Here is a 19,676-nt window from a genome sequence, read left to right as displayed (position 1 = left end):
ATCCTTTTTCCTCTGAGGAAAAAACACCTTGCCAACGGGTCTAGAGCCGTGGTTTCTGTGGATAAACTCTTTGTAGATGGAAGGCTCTTCCGAGACCCGGAGATCACCCCCTGGCTTTGCTGAAGATCTGACATCCGAAAAAACAGCGGCTAAACGTGTTGAATGAATGAAACCGGCTCATCAATCATCCACACCTCCATCTCGCTGAAGCAGTTTAAGTTTTCTCCCCTCTCATGTTTCTGTTGTTTTTCTTGTTATGTTTGTTTCTTTCTGTTTTTCTTTATCTTTTTCTTCTTTTTAGTTTCCCCTCTCTCCCCCCCTCCTCATATGTAAATTATCCAAAGGCAACACGTCCCCCGGTAAGTTGGTTTCTATTTATGCACGGAACGGGCACGCGCGCGCAGACAAGCGCGCACACGGGCAAACACACGCGAACCAGCACACACTCGCGGACATCCCGCAAACACCTCACATAAGCCCACATAGGACACATGCAACATGCAGCTCACACAGTCAGGAAACGCGCACGCACACAAACGCACAGTGTTTCTTCATCGATCAGCGGGCACGCGCACATGGACCGGCACACACTCTATTTAGCCTTACATTCTCTTGGTCAGAGCAGTTATGAACAGTCTTAACATTGTTAGCTGGAATGTGCGTGGGCTTGGCTCTGGGCCAAAGAGATTGAAAGTGTTATCTCACCTGGATGATCTTAAAGCAGATATAGCCTTACTGCAGGAGACCCATTTATCTACACAATCTCAGGACCTCCTGTGCAGCTCAAAATTTCCAGTCATATATTCTTCTAGTTATAACTCCAAGCAAAGAGGAGTTGCTGTTTTGATTAATAAAAATGTTACATTTACTCATAAGGATACAGTTATTGACCCAGAAGGTAGATTTGTAATTATTAATATATCCATTCAGAATAAGGACTATTGCATCGCCAGCATCTATGGTCCAAATGTTGACGACTCTTCCTTCTTTCACAGATTCTTCACCTCACTCTCAGTTCACTCTGACTCCACAATCATTATAGGAGGAGACGTCAATCTGGTTCTGGACCCTGAACTTGACAGACTCAGCACAGCAGCAGCCCAGCGCACATGGAGGTCTGCAAGTATTCTAAAGCAGTACATGAATGATCTGGGTCTCTGCGACGCGTGGCGCTCATGTCATCCAAACACTAAAGGGTTCACCTTTTTTTCTCCAGTTCACTATTCACACTCCCGTTTAGACTATTTATTAATCAGTAACTCTCTTTTAAAAGAAATTAAAAGTTCCAACATTCATCCGATTATTATCAGTGATCATGCACCAGTCTCTGTAAATATTTCCAGGGAAAAATCCACACCCTCATGTACGACCTGGAGGTTTAATACGTCTCTGTTAAAAGACCAGGAATTTCTTGAATTCTTTAAAAAAGAATGGGCAACCTTCCTAGAATTCAACAATACACCAGACATCTCACCGTGCATTCTGTGGGAAACGGCAAAGGCAGTCATGAGAGGGAAAATCATTTCTTATTCAACGCACAAAAAACGCAAAGAGAAAGCAGATTTATTAGAATTAGAAAATAAAATCCAAACCCTGGAGACTGCTTATGCTGCTTCTGCACAGGAACACATTCTGGGAGATCTGAAAAATTTAAAGCTGCAGTTAAATGACATCATTAATAAACAAACACAATTTCAAATACAAAGGCTACGACTTGAAAGATTTGAAAACTCTAATAAATCTGGCAAATTTCTGGCTAATCAGCTTAAAATTAATAGAGAAAAAACATCAATCACCTCTATTACGGACCAAACAGGAAATATCACTCATGACCCGGTCAAAATTAATAACGCATTTGAAAACTTTTATAAAAACTTGTACACACCACAGATCAATCCGTCAGAGCAAAGTATTGACTCATTTCTTAATAATGTAAACCTACCCAGGTTAAATGAGGATCAAATAACAAACTTAGACTCTCCGTTCTCGTTGTCTGAACTTCATGAAGCTCTGTTACTTATGCCCAATGGTAAAGCACCAGGGCCTGACGGCTTTCCTGCTGAGTTTTATAAAGAATTCTGGGAACAGCTGGCACCAACGTTTTATGAAACGGTCACATCTATCAATGAAAGCCAATCAATGCCACCTAACATGAACTCAGCCAACATAATTCTTCTTCTAAAACCAGACAAAGATCCCACTAGTCCTTCAAGCTATCGCCCTATTTCTCTAATCAATGCAGATGTAAAAATTATCTGCAAAGCACTAGCACAGAGAATAGAAAAAATCACTCCTCACATAATTGACTTCGACCAAACTGGATTTATCAAAGGCAGACACTCGGATGACAATCTCCGAAGACTTGTTAATATAATAGATTTTGCCACCATTAACAACCAGGAAATGTCCATACTATCACTGGATGCTGAAAAAGCTTTTGACAGAGTAAACTGGAAGTTCCTTATTGCCGCCCTCCATAAGTTTGGTTTTGGAGAAGCATTCATCAAATGGATCAAAATATTATATCACAACCCCAATGCATCAGTTAGAACTAATAAACAGACTTCAAACAGGTTTTTCCTCGGAAGAGGAACCAGACAGGGCTGCCCACTCTCTCCTTCTCTTTTTGCTATATTCATTGAGCCTTTAGCTGCAGCAATAAGACAGAATGAAAGCATTAAAGGAATCAAAACTAAACACAGCCATCATAAAATTAGTCTCTATGCAGATGACATATTACTGTTTTTAAGTAATTTACATTCTGTAAATGAAACAGCAACAATCATTAATGAATTCTCCTCTATATCAGACTATTCCATTAATTGGAATAAGTCTGTTTTATTACCACTGAACAATAATGCGGAGCAAAGACTCACAATACCAGTTAAATCAGGAAATATCAAATATCTAGGTATCAATTTTTCCCCCAAACTATCAGAACTGGTGCAGCTAAACTACACCCCATTACTGAAAAACATACAGGACGATCTAACACGCTGGACCAACCTGCCTCTGTCCCTTATGGGCAAGGTAGCCACGGTAAAAATGAAAATCTTACCCAAAGTTAATTATCTCTTTTCAATGATTCCCACACAACCGCCACTAAAATGGTTCAAAACATTAGACTCATCCATATCAAGCTTTTTATGGAACAATAAACCTGCAAGAATTAGTCTAAAAACTTTAAAATCTGCAAAAAGCTGTGGAGGATTAGAATTACCTAATTTCCACAAATACTTTCTTGCAAATAGATTACAATACATCTTAAAATGGTTAAAAAATAATCCAGAAACCAACTCATGGTTAGACTTGGAACAGGCGTTATGTGGAAAGATCAACCTGTCAGATCTTCCATTTATTAGCCAAACAGTTAAAAAACAGGATTGTTTCAAAACTATTAATATAAACGCCACTTTAACAGCCTGGTGGGAATTTCTCAAAATATCAAAATCATCAATTCAACCGTGCAAAATGACACCCATCTGGAACAACCCAGACATCCTCATAAACAAAAAAATTATCCACTTCCCAGCTTGGCAAGCAGGGGGCATAAAACAACTAGAGCACGTAATTATTGATAGAAGATTCATAACTCCCCAGGAACTACAAGACAAACATGGAATAAATAACTTCTTGGAATATCAGCAACTTAAATCAAGTATTACTAAAAAATTTAAATATAGAGACAACGATTTAAAGCTACCAGATGTAGTTACCACTCTGATCAATTTCTCAATGAATAAAACTCTCTCCAAAATATACAAACTTTTATGTAATTTAGATAATAACATTTCACTTCCGACAACAAAATGGGATGCGGATTTGAGCATCAGCACAGATGAAAGCTTTTGGTCAGAACTTTGTCTAAACACCTTTAAACTGACAAAAAGTCCAAATCTGCAGCTAATCCATTTTAAAACCCTTCACAGAATTTACTACACTGGACAGAGGATGTTCAAGATGGGTCTCAGCAACTCAGACATTTGTCAGCACTGTGACAGTAATCTACCCGACAATTACATGCATGCACTGTGGTTCTGCACTCCTGTCCAGGCTCTCTGGCAGCAGGTATGTGCGGATTTATCAGTCTGGCTTAAGGTTTCAATCACAGCTTCACCGTCACTTTGTGTGCTTGGTGACATGAGTGCCATCGATGTAGAAGGAGGATTAGGCTCTATCATTTTCATAACTCTTTGCATTGCTAAAAAAACTATTTTAACAAATTGGAAAAGCAAGAAAAATATAAATATAAGTCAACACAGAAATCTGCTGCTTGATCAGATCAGCTTGGAAAAAATGTCAGCCCAAGGTTCAAGTAACTTTGAAAGAATTCGGTCTCTCTGGTCTCCCATAGCTGACTCCATGACTTAGGGGATGGGGGGGCCTGGTCGTCGCTGCTCCTTGCCCTTCTGCCGTGGGCTGGGGTGGGGGCCGGGGCCTCCGGTGCCTGGCGGGGGGTGGTGGGGGCTCCGTTGGTCGGGGGGTCGGGTCCGGCGCCGGGGTGGGGCGGGCTGGGGCGCTGCGTGGTCCTCTGGGCTTGGGTGTGGGGGTGCGTGGGGGGGGGGGGGGTGGTGTTCTGGCTTGGCTTGGGGGGGTGGTCCCTTTGCCTGTGCTGGGGGGGTTGGCGGGGGGCGCTGCTCGGGGGGGGGGCCCAGCGGCACTGGATGGGCTTCCCATCTACGCCTGGGGCTGGGATCAGCCCTTCCCTGGCTCTGGGGCGGGACGGGACAACCCTCTTGGGGCCCCCGGGCGCTCTGGGTGTCATCCGCTTCGGCTGCGGGGTCTGGGGTGGGGTGGGGTGGGGGGTCTTGTCGGCCCTGTCCTGTGGGGGGGCATTCTGGGGGAGGGGGGGGGCACTATTGGTACGGGGCAGGGGGGGTTGACAGGTCGGGGTCTCCGCTGAGGCCATCGGCGGTTTCCCCGGCCGGTTGGCTGCCTCGGTCCCGTCGAGGCCTGACCAGAGCTCTTCTAGGGCCGGCGTTTGGGGGTGGGGGCCTGGGCTTGCTCCGGGGGGGGCCGGCGCTTTCTGGCTCCTCTCCCTCTGTGTGGGGTGGGTGGTGCTGGGCCTGGGGTGTCGGCGCCTCCGGGGGTGGGGCCCCTGGGCTGGGTGGGCCTGGCCCCCTTGCTGGGGGGGGGGGCGGGGGACAGCTGTTTGACCACCGGGGGACAGTCTACCAGCTGTCCCCAACTTACCCCCTTCCTCATATAACCTCATAATAGGGTGAGGGGGTGGGGGGATTAGCCTGCGATGAGCCTTGGGGGGGGGGGTTTACTAGGCAGTGGCCCCCCCTCCTATGGTTGCCGTATGGAGTGGTCCCCCCCTCTTTCGGTTTTATTTGCACCTTAGACATGTAGGGCCCTTGGTAGGGGGGGTGCTTGGACATCACTGCCAGCAAGCAGCAGATGTCCTCCTAGCACCCTACCCGCCAATTTTAACCGCACCTTAGACATTTAGGGCCCCTTGGTGGGGAGGGTGAGGGGACATCACTGTGAGTAATCAGGAGATGTCCCCTTAGTGCCCTACCCGCCAATTTTAACTGCACCCCCCTTAGTACACACACCCCTCCCCCCTCAATATATACATCCCAACATAAACACACACACATGCACACACACACCCTCTTAAACACACATATACGCACACACATTTTGCAAGGAAGGTGGGACCTAGGACCATCTGTCCCCTGCCTCTTCCCTGGTGGGGGGTACGGGCCCCTTTGCAGCGGCGGCCGTGTCCCCGGGGTGCCGGATTCCTGGGCCCGGCGGTGCTCTCTCCGCGCGGTGGGGGGGTTCACATTACATCTGAGCCGGGGGTGTTGGTGTCCCTGGGGGGTGGGTTCTGGTCCTTGCTCCTGAGCGCTGGGCCCCGCCTAACTTCCAACTGTGGCCGAGCCTGGTCGGGCCATATTTACAACACCCCTTGTGGGCCCTCTTTTTTCCCCGGGGTTCCCCCCTCCTGGGCGGGGGCGGCGGGCCCCTGCCTTGCTCCTCCCTGGACCAACCGTGGGCCGGGCGGATGGCTGCCTGGAGTGCGGGGCGGGTCTCCCTTGGGGGGTCCTGGCTCGTACCTGGGGTTGGGGCGGGGGGATGCCCGGAACTCCTGGGTGGTGGTGGGGTGCTCGTCTGGGGCTGTGGGCGTCCCTCTCCGGTGGGGCCCTGCGTTGGGCTCTCCCGGCGCGGCGGGGGGGCTGTTCTCCTGGTTGGGCTGGGGCGGCCCTCTCTTTCCCTCTGTGCCTCCCTGCTCTCTGGCTCTGGGGGGCCTTGCGGCGGTCCTGCTGGCCCTGGCCTGGGTGGCGGGCTTGGTCGCCCGGGCGGCGGTTGTTCCCTGCCGGTTTCCGTGTGGCGTGGGGGGGATTCCGGCTGCCGCTGCTGCTGCGGTGGGGGTCTTGGGGTGGGGATGGCTGGGCGCTCTCCTTCCTTCTTTACACATTCCACCATCCATATTAGAAGAACATGAGCACTCACCTGAGCACGGGTGTTGGCTCACCTTTGCACTGGCGGTTTGCGTGACTGAATGACTGAAATGTTTCACACTAGTTGGTTTTAAGGCATAAGTATGCGTGTGAGCACTATCTGTTTTGTGCACATGTCGACAGATGTACATTTTTGCAACTAGCAGGTGTGTTTGACACTTGGGTGTGTGTGTGGACAGGCTCCGCCCTTTTTGTACTGCATTTGAGCCTTACCATGGTGATTAACAACCAGTAAACTTGTTGCTCTATGCTGCTTCATGGTCTTATCCCCCTTCCCCTCCTACTATCACCCTCCTTCCCCCCCTCTTTCTAACGTCCCTCTCTCTTCTTCCCCTCTTTCCTTTTCCGTCCGGTCCAACACCAAAGATCTTCAAACATGTTTGAAATTAATAAAGTTTGGCCTCAATTACAAAAGGGGTTTATTCAGACATACCTTTGGTTTGTCTGAAGATTAATAACCCCTCTTGTTAAAGTAAAATATGTCCAACACAAGAGGCCCTCAGCTCTCATCTGTTTGCCCAGCTGTTGGACAGGACAAGGTAAAAAGAAAAAAAAAAAAAAAAAAAAAAAAAAAAAAAAAAAAAAAAAAAAAATAACTACTACTAATATTAGTATTAGTATATTACTAATAATACTAATATTACTACTACTAATAAAACTACAAAAAATGTATAATGCTTCTGATAATATTGCTAATACTATCGCTACTACTACCAATACTACTAATACTAATAAACCAATGCTATGGCCACTAATAATACTGCTAAAAATACTACTACTCCTACTACTATTACCATTACTACTACTGATACTTCATATACTATTAATACTAACACTACTACTAAAATGTTGGATCTCAGTCATCCCGCTTCATCAGGACTTTTCAAATTAAGAAAATACTAAAAGTGAAATCATTTTCTTTCTTTTTACTCACTTATCTTACTATCAGATCCCTGACGTTTAACGAGGTTCTTAAATATCTGTTCTGATTCTTCTGGGCTAACCTTGGATGGTTCCTCTGGTCCAGGCTGTGGGTGAAGGCAGATGCTGATGTTCCCCTTGTTTACATGTTTCCAGGCAGCGGAGCTGTCCATCAAGTTCCTGAGCGGGGACCGAGCCGTGGAGGTGGTCCGTGCGGTCGCTCCACGCCTTGCCCAGCTGAGGAGGTTCAGCGCTGTGAGTGTCAACACGCTGACATCAGCTCCACACATACCTTCATGTGCGTGAAGGTTTTGCGTTTGCCTCGTCAAGGCTGCAGAGCTTTACCTCAGCATGGACCTGTTCAAGGACGCCATCGACGTCTTCATCGAGGGTGAAGAGTGGAACAAGGCCAAGAGAGTCGCCAAAGAGCAGGAGCCCAGGTTAGGAACACACAGCAGACCCTCATCTTCCTCAATGCCAGGACAGTGATGAAGACGACACAGCTGAAATAAGTGACTTCTGCAGGTATGAGACATACGTGGACCAGAAATACAAAGAGTACCTTAAAAACCAGGGCAGGGCGGAGTCTGTGAGTACTCTTCAAATACTACTAAATAATAAATAATAATAAATAATACCCATGACAAGTCAGTATTACTGTAACAAAAGTATCTCCGGCTGTTCAGCTGGTGGACGTGGACGTGATGGCCGCTCTGGACATGTACGCTGAGAGAGGACAGTGGGACAAGTGTCTGGAAACGGCATCCAAGCAGGTACGACGCACTAGGTCCACTTCCTGATGATGCACCTGCTATCCCTTCTCACCTGGAGCCAAACATCCAGGTTTGGAGATCCCTAAATGTTCTGTGTTCTGTCAGAACCTAAAGGTTCTCCACAAGTATTTGGCTCTGTACGCCACTCATCTGATCAAGGAGGGAGACGCTCAGAGAGCTCTGGAGCTCTACCTGCAATACGGAGCTTCACCTAACCCACAGGTACACACACACACACAGGTACACACACAGGTACACATAGAGTGACACACATGTACAGGTACACATACACAGGTACACATAGAGACACACACAGGAACACACACATACACAAGTACACACAGGTACACACAGAGGGACACAGGTATACACACAGGTACACACAGAAACGCACACAGGTACACACATATACAAATGTGCACACATAGGTACACACACATACACACAGGTACGCACACATGCACAGGTACACACAAGGTACACAAAGAGACGCACATGTACAAGTATACACACAGGTAAACATAAAGACACACACATGTACAGGTACATGCACAGGTACACACAAAGACACACACAAGTGCACAAACAGTTACACACACATACACAGGTACACACACATATACAGGTATACACACACATGTACAAATAAAGACACACACAGTTACATACACAGGTACACACACAGAGACACAGGAAGGAGCAGAGTAAATCCACGCAGCCTCCTAACAGACGAAGCGTTCAGTAGAACGACCTTCAGGTCCAAACTGACCTCTGATGTCGTTTCCACAATGACTCAGAACTTCAACATCTACAAACACCTGTTCCTGGACCTCGTCAGCCCCCCTGACAACGACGGGCCCGACTCCTACCGCATGCTGGCCAACCTGCGGGACTTCCTGCTGCAGCTGGTCAGTCCCTCGTCCTCTTCCTCCTCAGGTTGTGTAGCGATCTTCCTCACAAACTGTGACGTTTCTTTCTGGGCTTTCAGTGTAAGAGCGTGTCCATGTCAGCTCAAGCCAACAGTCCAGCGCATGAAGACTTTGAGCAGATGCTGCTGATCGCTCACTACTTCGCGACCAGATCCGCCTCCAACGGACAGGAGCAGCTGGTACCCAGAACCTCTCCAGACATCTGCAGGAGCAGCTTTTGTGTCTTTGTGGGCTGAACCCAGCCCTAACCACTTTGAGCTTCTGTTTCTTTTCAGATCACCATCGCAGCCAAGCTGTCCGTGTCCCTGCTGCGTCACACCAGAACCATCCCCGCCGACAAAGCCTTCTACGAGGCCGGCAAGGCTTGCAAGGTATGTGTGTGAGCCAACCGTCCTTCAGATCCTCGCTCCGTCAGCACACAAGCTCAGGGATCTAACTGAAGAGGTCTAAGCGTTTTGTTGAAGCTCCGCCCCTTACACACCAACGCTCAGAGGCATTTCTCTGAATGACCCATGACCTTTAAGGAACCCACAATGGCTTTTAACACCACTACCATCTGAAAATTTTGTTTCCTTTGAAAAACTAGGGTCCTTCCACATTTTTTCTAATTTCGACACATTTTTTTGATCAATTTTGTTTTTAATTTTAAGAATTAGACAAAACCCTTCCAGGAGTTTCTGAACTGGGTCTTTCCTCTCCTTCTGCAGAAGGTTGGATGGGAGAGCATGGCCTTCATCTTTCTGAATCACTTCTTGGACCTGTGTTATGTAAGCGCTGAGCCTCGACAACACCAGAAAACGCCGGAAAGGTCCTCAGAGAACCAAAGGACGCTCTGCTTTCTCTGCAGGCCATCGAGGACGACAGCGAAGGCGCTCTGGACCACATGGATTTCATGGACACCGACATTCCCTTCGATGTTCCTCTTCCCTCCAAAGTCTGCATCACAGTAAGGCTCCTCCCCCTCCACCCCCACCCTCCACTCTGATGGACGGAGACAATATTCCTTCTCTCCGATAAATAGGATCTGTGGGAGTTAGTGACACAGTCCTCTGTGGGATTATTGCATTCAGGACAAATTCAGGAGGTGAATCTTGAGCTCGTTGGTGTTTCTATCAGATGATCAGCAGCTTCATAATGAGGTCTGCAGCTGCAGGCTGGAAGGAACCTTCGCGACCAGTCGACCAAAGTTGAACTTTTTCTGAACAGCGTCTTCCCTCTTTATCATTTCTGACGAGGTCGTTAAAAAAGTCCATTAAGAGACATGAATGTTATCTGGTCCTTCCAGGATTTCAGGATCACAGCAGTTCACACAAACGACCTATTCCTCCACAGTTTTCACCATCAAACTGTTCCTGTCAATCAGCTATGGAGGCTCAAACATAGACGTTAATAATCATAAATTGTTTACCAGCGACGGTGATGACGACACGGCTGAAGAGGTCTGTCACTTCCAGCAAAAGAACAAACTCAGCAGTTGTATGAAAACAGAAGTTCTCCTTCAACGTTTATGTTGGACAAAAAGTCCACGATTGGAGAGAACTATTCAATCATGATACAAATGTGGAGAAAGTTGTGTCTGCAAAGTCTGTAGGTATGTGTGTGAATTTACCATATGTGTGTGTGAATTTACCGTGTTAGTGTGTGAATTTACCATGTGTGTGAATTTACCGTGTTAGTGTGTGAATTTACCGTGTTAGTGTGTGAATTTACCGTGTTAGTGTGTGAATTTACCATGTGTGTGTGAATTTACCATGTGTGTGTGTGAATTTACCATGTGTGTGTGAATTTACCATGTGTGTGAATTTACCATGTGTGTGAATTTACCATGTGTGTGAATTTACCATGTGTGTGAATTTACCGTGTTAGTGTGTGAATTTACCATGTGTGTGTGAATTTACCGTGTTGGTGTGTGAATTTACCATGTGTGTGTGAATTTACCGTGTTAGTGTGTGAATTTACCATGTGTGTGTGAATTTACCATGTGTGTGTGTGAATTTACCATGTGTGTGAATTTACCATGTGTGTGAATTTACCATGTGTGTGTGAATTTACCATGTGTGTGAATTTACCGTGTTAGTGTGTGAATTTACCATGTGTGTGTGAATTTACCATGTGTGTGAATTTACCATGTGTGTGAATCTGTTTTACACATGAGCTTCATTTTTTATATAACTTTCATCTAAATGAATCAATGTGAAGAACCGAATCCTCAGAGGACGTTCTGCAAAGATGAAGTAGAATTTCCTTTGTGTGTGCGTCACAGGAAGGTCCGCTGGAGCAGATCAGGAACTGGGTGCTGACGGTGTCCGTGGACCAGCAGGTGGAGCAGGTTCTTCCTCGCGATGAGAGGAACACCTTTGAAGGTTCCCTGGTGGCTGCAGGCAGCGGCCTTCGCTCGGTTCCCTGTGTTCTCACAGGTAACGCTGCTGAAAGGTCCAGCTACAGGGACAGAACCGCTAACTGCCATCTAGTGCTCGACTATGTTTCTGCAGACCCCAACCATCAACACTGCAACAGTTTTACTGAAGTTTAAAGTTTCCAAATCAGCACAAATGCAGCCTCTGCACTGTTAGACTCCCAGGGAGTAGGTTCAGATCCCAGCTGGGTTCTTCCTGTGTGGAGTTTGCATGTTCTCCTGGTTCATGTGTGGATTTTTTCAGGGTTCTTCCCACAAAAACCTGCTCCAGAGGTTCACTGGTACTTCCTCATTGTTCCTTGGGTTTGAATGTAAGTGTGTGGTTGTGTGGTGTAGGGACCACAACCATTCAGCCTGCAACAACTGTTCGGGGTCCTGGGACTAGTGCTGACGTCACGTTATGTGATTGGCTGTCCGTTGGTCTGATGACGTGTCAGATAGTGATTGGTCTGGACTAATTACCATACTACCATAGAAGAAGATATTATGAAGTCTGTTGTAAACAAACAGAGCTCCGACACAGAGCGAGATTATCTTCTAAACATGCCTTCATTATTGTTATGATTATTAAGTGCTTTTGCAGCTGAACGGACTGTGGTCCAAACCCTCCTCCAGACCACACACTGGAACAAAGCATCTTCTCTGCCTGCAAACACGAAGCTACGAGACTCCAGCTGCTCAGAGACACGGCTCTCTGTGGAGCAGCAGGTTCATTCTAACAGACACAGATGTTTTTACTAAGTGGGTTGTGGATAAATCTCTATAAAAACTATAAAGGATAATGTCAGACACACATGAGGGAAAAGAACTTTGGGTTACAAAAGGAAACATGAAATGAAAATATGTAGAGCCGGAGCAGATTTCAACACTACGTAGTTTGTCCAATTGGGGCCACCGTAGTGTGACGTCATTCTCGGTCGAAAGGACCCCGAACGGTTATTGCAGGCTGAATGGTTGTGGTACCTACAGCGGCCCTGAGGTGGACTGGAGAACTGTCCCCAGTCTACTAGCTGGGATAGGCTCCAGCAACCTGAACAGGAGTGAGTTTAGATGATGGATTGATGCTACGATCAGACTGTTTATATAAAAGTGAACCTTCATTCCTCTTTTCATCAGCTTTGGTGCTTTTACTTTCTAAGGAATGAACATTTTCTTTCCATAACCTCATGTTTAACAGGAGAATAAGTGAACGCTGTGACCCTTGACCTCATGAGAAAGCCTCAGTGTTGGTGGATCTTCTGCCTGCAGGATATCCGGTTCTGGGAAATAACATCCAGTTTTCCGCGCTGGGGAAGGCGGCCAACAAGGAGGACTGGAACCGGTTTGTGATGGTGACGAAGGTGAGAACAGTTCTGATGCCGGATCTGAAACCAAAGCTGCTCCTCACAGGACTGAAGAGAGACTTCCTCCATTCAGCTGTTCCGGATCATTCTCTTTGACCTTCAGGAAGCATGTTTAGCCTCTCAGACACATTTCCACAGGACGTTTCCTCTTTTCCCGCTCTCAGTCTGTTGTCTGTCTGCAGACGAGTCACAGTCCGGAGTGTCAGGACGTGCTGCGCTTCATCGGGCTGTGGTGTGGCGGTCTGCCGGCCTCAGACCTCTTCTTCCACTGATCAACTCCAGCGTCTGACCTCTGACCTTTCTCCACCAGGCAGCAGCGCATCAATCAAACGTTTGTCTCATAAATAAAAGACTTTTATCTCTGACATTTAGACGATATTGTTAATATTTATCTTAAGTCTGTTTGTTATTTTCTCTATAGAAAAATGTTGATTAATAAATGGTGAATTTGGATGAAAATAAGAGAAAATGTGTTTTTTATGTTTATTTTATTATTTGTTCCTCTTCAGATTAAAGTTCAATCTGCCTCAAAAGCAACACATTTATGTGACACAACAAGTCAATGTTTCATTTGATAAAAGATATCTTTATTAATTAACGACTCAAATCCATCAATAAAACATAAAACATTCATTTCAATCAAAAGTTATTTTTTTCCAAATAAAATTGGGTTTTTTATGGCATTTATGATTAAAACAAGTAACAGAAGAATAAGAAATAGAACTCAAAGGACGATACAAGAAATACATCAATGTGCTTTAAAGAAACTTTAAGTTTTTGTCTTTTTTTCTCTGTTATATTCATGAATCCATAGATTAACTCGTCTCATAGTTCTGAGTTCATTTCATGCTAAATCTGACATCAGAGTGAAAACTCCACATATTTCTGCTTTAAAGTAGAAAATCATTTTCTTTGGGCTTAAATCTTTCATCTTTCTCTAATCTTTAATCTGCGGGTTGAACTGAATCTGAAGTTGTTGCTTGCATCGGATTGCATGCTTTGCTGCACGGCTGCTGCATGCTTAGTAAAGTATAGCATCTTTCCAGCCGTGTTTTTCCAGCAGAGGCGGCGCTCCTTCACAGATCGATGCGGCGGCCTGTGAGTTGGGTGGAAATGCATTAGTGAGTAGAAAGTCAGCAGATTTCCTCCTCCTGCAGATTTCCTCATGCTTGCACACTGCAGCCTGGTCATCTGACTGCAGCTTCTATAAAGTTTGGACCCAGAAATGACCCTCAAGTTCAGCCTGAACGTCTGAGAAGCTCTGAGAGCAAACCGCTGCAAACCAGCAGAGATTGGGGATCTGACCATCAAGAACCTCCTCAGATGACCGGCTCTGAGCCAGAATCTGGAAGGGTTTTCATTTCGACGTGAATTGTTGCTGCAGAGCGTCACTCCTCCTGCACGGGTCGCTGCGTCTGCCTTTGGGTGGAAAGCTCATCTAAGAGATCTCCACCCCCCTCCTGAGAGGGAATCTGGGGTTCTCTGCTGTTCAGGAGAGCGGCGTACATGAGGAGCATCACGGACGTGGAGGATGGAGAACGTTCAGGCTGCTGATGGGAATTACTGGTGGAAAGTGGACAGATGTGTGTTTGATTCTGGGAGAAAATGTTGCTTAAAAATCCTAAATGTTGACGTAAAGAATCTGAAGTTTGGTCCAACAGAGAACCACTCCAGGCTTCAGCCCTCCTGTGCAGCGCCCCCTGGTGCCTGTGAGCTCACGCGGGTTCTTTTCATGTGAGGTCCAAACTGTTGAAACAAAAGTCAGATTAGCTCCTCCTCCTCCTCCAATAGCTGCAGTTTCTGATGAATGGACTGGCCGATAGATACCACTCCTCCCCTTTAAAATGAAATTTAAAAACTGCTTTTTAAAAAACATACAAGTTTTCTGTTGTGATGGCGACCCCCAGAGGTGAGGGATGGTACTGCACCCGTCCGTGTAGCTTTCCTCTTGTGTCACCTTGTGGAGAAAAAACCCTCCAATTGTTTCCTGTCGGGACTTTGGTCGCTCTCTTGGCATTCACCGCGTGCCTTAATTGTATGGACATTTAAATCAAGGTCCGCTGTGAACACGAGGAGAGAAAACCCACAATCCTCTGCTCGTCTTTGACTACACATTCCTCTGCTTCCTCCCATCCACTTTGACAAAACCTCCTCCTGTCTCCCTGCAGGCAGCTTCTGCCCCAAACCTCCTTTGACAGCACAGCTTCGTGTTTCCTTCTGTTTTCAAATAAAAATCTAATCTTTGAGCAGCGCGTCTGCTGACAGGATGATGGGCAAACGGACATTTTCTTTCAGTTAATCTGGGAGGCCTGGAGCAGAACATTGTGCTCGCTCCTGCAGTCCTCAGAAAGAGGCGCATCTCTGGAGATGAGAGGTCTCCTGGACCTTTATGACGAACCTTTTCAAAACCGCTGAGCCTTTTGTTTGTCCTGTGAGTGCGTTAGGAGGAGCTGCTGTGAAGGTGAGAGCCTCCATCAGGCCTACAGGAAACAAAGCTGAGCTCCATGGAGGTTCAGAACAACCCGACGCTTCCTGCTGGGCAGAACGCGCAGGAAAGATGCTGATGCTGCGCGTGCTTCAACAGCGCCGCATCCAGCATCAGCTGCTGGGGGGGGGGGGGGGGGGGTGCAGCTTCACCCGTCAGGCCGCACCAGCAGCTCCAAACCACATAAAGAAACCTGCGGTTCGCGCACTGCTCAGCGGCTCCCCGGTAGAGCGCGCGCTCCCATCTGCATCCTCATCGCAGCGAAACGATAATGACCCTGACGGGGGGGGGGGGGGGGGTCGCTTTTGCTTCACAAAGAGGCACCTACCCATAGAGACGAGCATGAAACAAGCACTGCAGCGCTTTGTGTTTCCGAGCCCAGCACTACTGGGGGTGGGGTGGGGGTGAGGGTACCTGATGGAGAAAAGCCGCTCATGTTTAATGCGACTGCGCATTTGCAGTGGGGTTTGTGCGCGCACCGTGCGCGGAAAATCGCTGTAGCTGAAAAAAAGGGAGTCGGATGCTGAATTCCGCAGAGCGCGACGGCACTGCGGCGTTTGAGAGCACATCTCCCACGGAGGAAGGAGGAGCGCGTGAACAATGACATCAAAAACACACGCGGGAAAACGGGTTAACAACGTCGAACAAACGGTTGTGAAAAAAGCAGGGGTTCCGTCAGGCAGAGGCTTTACCGTCTTGGTCGGTGCGCCTCTCCTCTGTGGTCCTGATGCTGCGGATGCGGGGGGATGATGCTGCGAGGGATGCAGAGCGTCCTTTCTGGACTTTTTTCTCCAGAGAAGCCCACAAAGCAGTCGTAGTCCAGGCGCAAAAGGACAGACTAGCCCCGGTCCAACCCGATCCAGAACCGTCAAATGTCGGGTTCTGCGCGCTGGGTGCAGTCAGTCCGCCGAGAGGAGAGGCGGGATGGAGGGAGAGGATCTGGGCGCAGTCAAGTGGGGAGAGAGGAGAGGGGGAGGTTCTAGTCATGGAGGCAGTTCTCTCCTCCCTCTGCTTTCCATCCCCCTCCATCCCGTCCTCCGTGGGAGGAGGGAGGAACGACAGTGAAAGCATCTGCCTCAGAAGATACAAAAGGGTCGCTCCGTGTGACATCAATTCCTCCAAATGATCTCAGAAAACAACACAATGAGCTGCGGAGGCCAAAGGTTTGCATCAGCAGATTCTCCGAGATTCCGCTTCCTTCCTCCTCTGGTTCATCCGATGACGGGTGATGGAAGGGATGCCGTAAACTGTGGGGATTGGATCAGCGGTGTTTGTGACACAAAAGGATGAGCAGAAACTCCTCATGCAGACAAAGCTCCTGCTGTGACCGCGGTGGTTTTGAGAACACAGAGAACAGACGCTTCACGAACGCTGAGAAGGAGATGTGTGTCTCCAAGGTGCTCCTCAGACAAATCGTTCCTGTGATGCTAATTTAGAATGAGCTGTAACCATGGAAACCAATGCAAGGAAAATCGTTCTGTTTGATGAAAAACCATTCTTTACACCTTATCAGGCTTTTGGGATCCACTCAGATCAGCATCCAGAAATCTGTCCCAGACATTCATGTTTGTGCACCCCTGAAACATCGGACAAGCCTTTCTGGGTAAAAACACAGTTTGCAGACTCAGACATGAGGGTGGGAGTATCATGCTGAGGGCTGGGTCTGCTGCAGAAGACGCAGGAAGGGGGCACATCGATTGTCCAGAGGCAATCGGTCCAAAATCTGTCAGAGGATGCTACTCTCTTAGCATCACCTGGGGCCTCATTTCTAAAACTTTGCGTAGGATTTGCGTCAGAAGTGGCGTACGGATGAAACATAGGACGTGCGTACGCACAGAAATATTCGGAGTTATAAAACCGTGCGCACGCACATCCTACGCATCTTTCCCTTAATAAATCACAACCAATTCTAAATGCAGCGCAGCTTTTGCGGCTTTATGACACGCCTATAGTTGCCCATAAATAGTCCGTGAAACGCCCACAAATGAATATTCATTGATTGGGAAACCATGCCAAACACAGAGAGGAAATCAAAAAAACGTAACTTCACTCAATGTGAAGTAGAAGTTATCGTTGGCGAGGTGGAAAAGAGGAGAATAATGTTGTTTGGAGGGCACAGTGTGGGCATTACTAATGCCAAAAAGGCACGTGAGTGGCAAACGGTGGCAGACGCCAAATGCTGTAGCCTCACAACCTCAGACCGTGGCCGAAATAAAGAAGAAATGGTCGGACATCAAAGTCGAGGCCAAAAAACGTCTAGCGCTGACCCCCCCCCCCCCCCCCCCCCACACACACACACACCCGTGTCTGCCACGGGTGTGGGGGGGGGGGGACACCGGAGCTGACCCCTCCTGATGAGAGACTGGCGGCAATAATTGGGGAATCCCTTTTAAGTGGAGTGGTGACTGAGGCGCAGGGGGACACCGACGCGCCAGATGCACCGGGTGACACACCCCCAAAAGCCCGCAGAGGAAGTCTGAACCGGCTCATAAGCCACTCGTCCTCGTTTGCCAGCAAGTCTTCTTGCTGTCTAAAGATGCGTTCACTCCGAATTCTTCCATTTGCCACATCTTCTAAGAGCGCAAGATCAGCCATTGTGCATCATTACGCATTGTGATGGGGCATTTTATTTCCATCCATTTAATTACATCTGACAAGCTGCAGATGTCGGTAATAATCGACGTGGAAATGGGAAATTGATCAGCGCAAATGTAATTTCTTGTTGCTTTCTGAATGGTTGAGACATACGCCATACATTGTTTTATCAAAAATAAAACAAACTAAAGGCATATGCATGAATACCATAATTCTGTAGCTTATGAAGAAATGTTTTACTATGAAAACAACTTTCCACAGTGGACAATTAATGCATCTCTCTCTATCTATCCATCTGTCTGTCTGATTGCACCTATATCTGCTCCGCCAGACGGACACATTGACGAGAATATCAGTTTTGTACATTATTTTGTTCTGTTAACTATATTATTTATGAGGATGAATTGCACAACATGCCAATATTGCAGAACATATTTCACTTTTCTTTCTGCAAATAAGTGTTCATTTGAATTTCTGTTGTAATTTTCGTTTGATTTTTTTTTGTTTGTTTCACTGCTGATCGATCAAACGGGTGTTGGTGTAGATGTTAATTGTCAGACTTGCTTTGTGAAGTCTTCATGTTATTTCTGAGAGGAAGTATTGTCATTTTCACTTTCACGTGTTTCTTCCATCTGCCGACGGTGTCGCCGTTTCTCATTTCACCCGTTTTTGTGCGTACGCCTGGGTCAGAGCTTGAAGGACCGCACATTTTCCCGTCAAGTTTGCTTTTTATAAATCTCAACTATTGCGTAGAGAGTGGCGTACGCCTTCTTTTGTGCGTACGCAACCTTTAGAAATGAGGCCCCAGAGCATGTCGTGCTCTGATGCTAAAGGAGGTTCTCCTCCATCATCCTGAGGGTCTTCCTGAGGAAATTGGTTTGCAAAACCAATTTCCTCAGGAAGGTTTGCAGGTCTACTTTATGCGGACAGATGCAGAAAAACATCTAAATGTGGCAGACAGAAGCTGTCAATCATTTTAAATAGTTACATCACGTGATGTTACAGAAAAGAATCCTGAATTATGAAACACAGATAAATGCAGGAAAAAGTCTCCAATGAGGAAAATAAACCAATGAACGAAAAATAGAATGTTGAGAGCTGTTTTCATCAGGGTGACGCCGTTTTTAGTCAAAAATGCAAAATGCGTTTTCTAAGTTTCTGCAGAACGGGAGAACTTTGTCAGAAATTACTGCTGCAGCAAACATAAGCAAAATCTGAGCCTAGATCCAGATTCCAGCTCAGACCAGGAAAACCAAGAATCAGTTTGTCTGCAGGTGGATGATCAGAAAGGGGCGGAGCAGGGAGCCTGTGGCTCCGCCCCACGTATCTGCTGCGTCACAAATACGATCTTTTTCTAACAGCCTTTTTTCATCTGATCCTGATTTGATTCAATTTACAGTTCAATTTGATTTATATAGCCCAAAATCCGAACAACAGTCGTCTGAATGGGCTTAGCTTTACAACAAACTGTAAGAAATCCTAAATGCAATGTTAAGCTTAATTTTCATTATAAATGTCCTCCAACATCAGAAAAATGCCACAGAACATGTTAGAAACACCAAAAACAGTGTTTTTATTGGAGTAGGTTTCTACGCTGTTATCAGATTTAGAGATGAAAACTCTATTTTCTTTGCTTTGTTTTTAGAGTTTCAACTTCCTTTAAATAACATTCCCAGAGTTCTAGTCTGTAAATTCTGTCTTTAATCATCAAAGGGAGCGTGAGTGATGAGCTGTCATCTGC

At 46.8% G+C, this 19,676-nt stretch overlaps 2 protein-coding genes across 4 annotated transcripts in view; one reads left to right on the top strand and one right to left on the bottom strand.

The window, feature by feature from the left end:
* Positions 1–13,226, top strand: part of ift172 (intraflagellar transport 172) — a 32,913-nt gene extending 19,687 nt beyond the window's left edge. The window contains exons 36-48 of the mRNA XM_004083309.4: positions 7,551–7,649; positions 7,725–7,834; positions 7,920–7,983; positions 8,081–8,167; positions 8,273–8,389; positions 8,965–9,075; positions 9,156–9,275; positions 9,372–9,467; positions 9,804–9,863; positions 9,944–10,042; positions 11,360–11,513; positions 12,761–12,852; positions 13,038–13,226. Of these exons, the coding sequence (XP_004083357.1) occupies positions 7,551–7,649; positions 7,725–7,834; positions 7,920–7,983; positions 8,081–8,167; positions 8,273–8,389; positions 8,965–9,075; positions 9,156–9,275; positions 9,372–9,467; positions 9,804–9,863; positions 9,944–10,042; positions 11,360–11,513; positions 12,761–12,852; positions 13,038–13,127 (1,299 nt within the window). The 3' untranslated portion in view covers positions 13,128–13,226. The remainder of the gene's footprint in view (positions 1–7,550; positions 7,650–7,724; positions 7,835–7,919; positions 7,984–8,080; positions 8,168–8,272; positions 8,390–8,964; positions 9,076–9,155; positions 9,276–9,371; positions 9,468–9,803; positions 9,864–9,943; positions 10,043–11,359; positions 11,514–12,760; positions 12,853–13,037) is intronic.
* A 188-nt stretch (positions 13,227–13,414) lies between these two features.
* Positions 13,415–16,795, bottom strand: LOC101166520. Of its 3 annotated transcripts, none has more exons than XR_911148.3 (2): positions 16,033–16,795; positions 13,415–14,601 (listed from the first exon to the last, which is right to left on the bottom strand). XR_911148.3 is itself a non-coding variant. In XM_020714895.2 (2 exons), exons 1-2 carry the CDS (start codon positions 16,448–16,450, stop codon positions 13,932–13,934), a joined length of 438 nt encoding a protein of 145 aa, XP_020570554.1. In that variant the 5' UTR covers positions 16,451–16,794; the 3' UTR covers positions 13,421–13,931. The 3 variants fall into 3 exon arrangements, 1 of the variants encoding a protein (XP_020570554.1); XR_002872857.1 differs by lacking the exon at positions 16,033–16,795 and adding an exon at positions 15,669–16,023 and having other exon boundaries at positions 13,421–14,601; XM_020714895.2 differs by having other exon boundaries at positions 13,421–13,951; positions 16,033–16,794.
* Positions 16,796–19,676: the final 2,881 nt, after the last annotated feature.

Source organism: Oryzias latipes, chromosome 24 (assembly GCF_002234675.1).
Source record: "Oryzias latipes chromosome 24, ASM223467v1".
Taxonomy (NCBI): domain Eukaryota; kingdom Metazoa; phylum Chordata; class Actinopteri; order Beloniformes; family Adrianichthyidae; genus Oryzias; species Oryzias latipes.
This window is presented reverse-complemented; position numbering and strand designations above follow the sequence as displayed.

Coding starts and splice junctions, on each gene's coding strand:
- LOC101166520 (XM_020714895.2), bottom strand. CDS start 16,450: ATGTCACACGGAGCGACCCTTTTGTATCTTCTGAGGCAGATGCTTTCA. Junction 13,952..16,032: donor GAGGCGCACCGACCAAGACG/GTAAAGCCTCTG, acceptor CCCAACTCACAG/GCCGCCGCATCGATCTGTGA.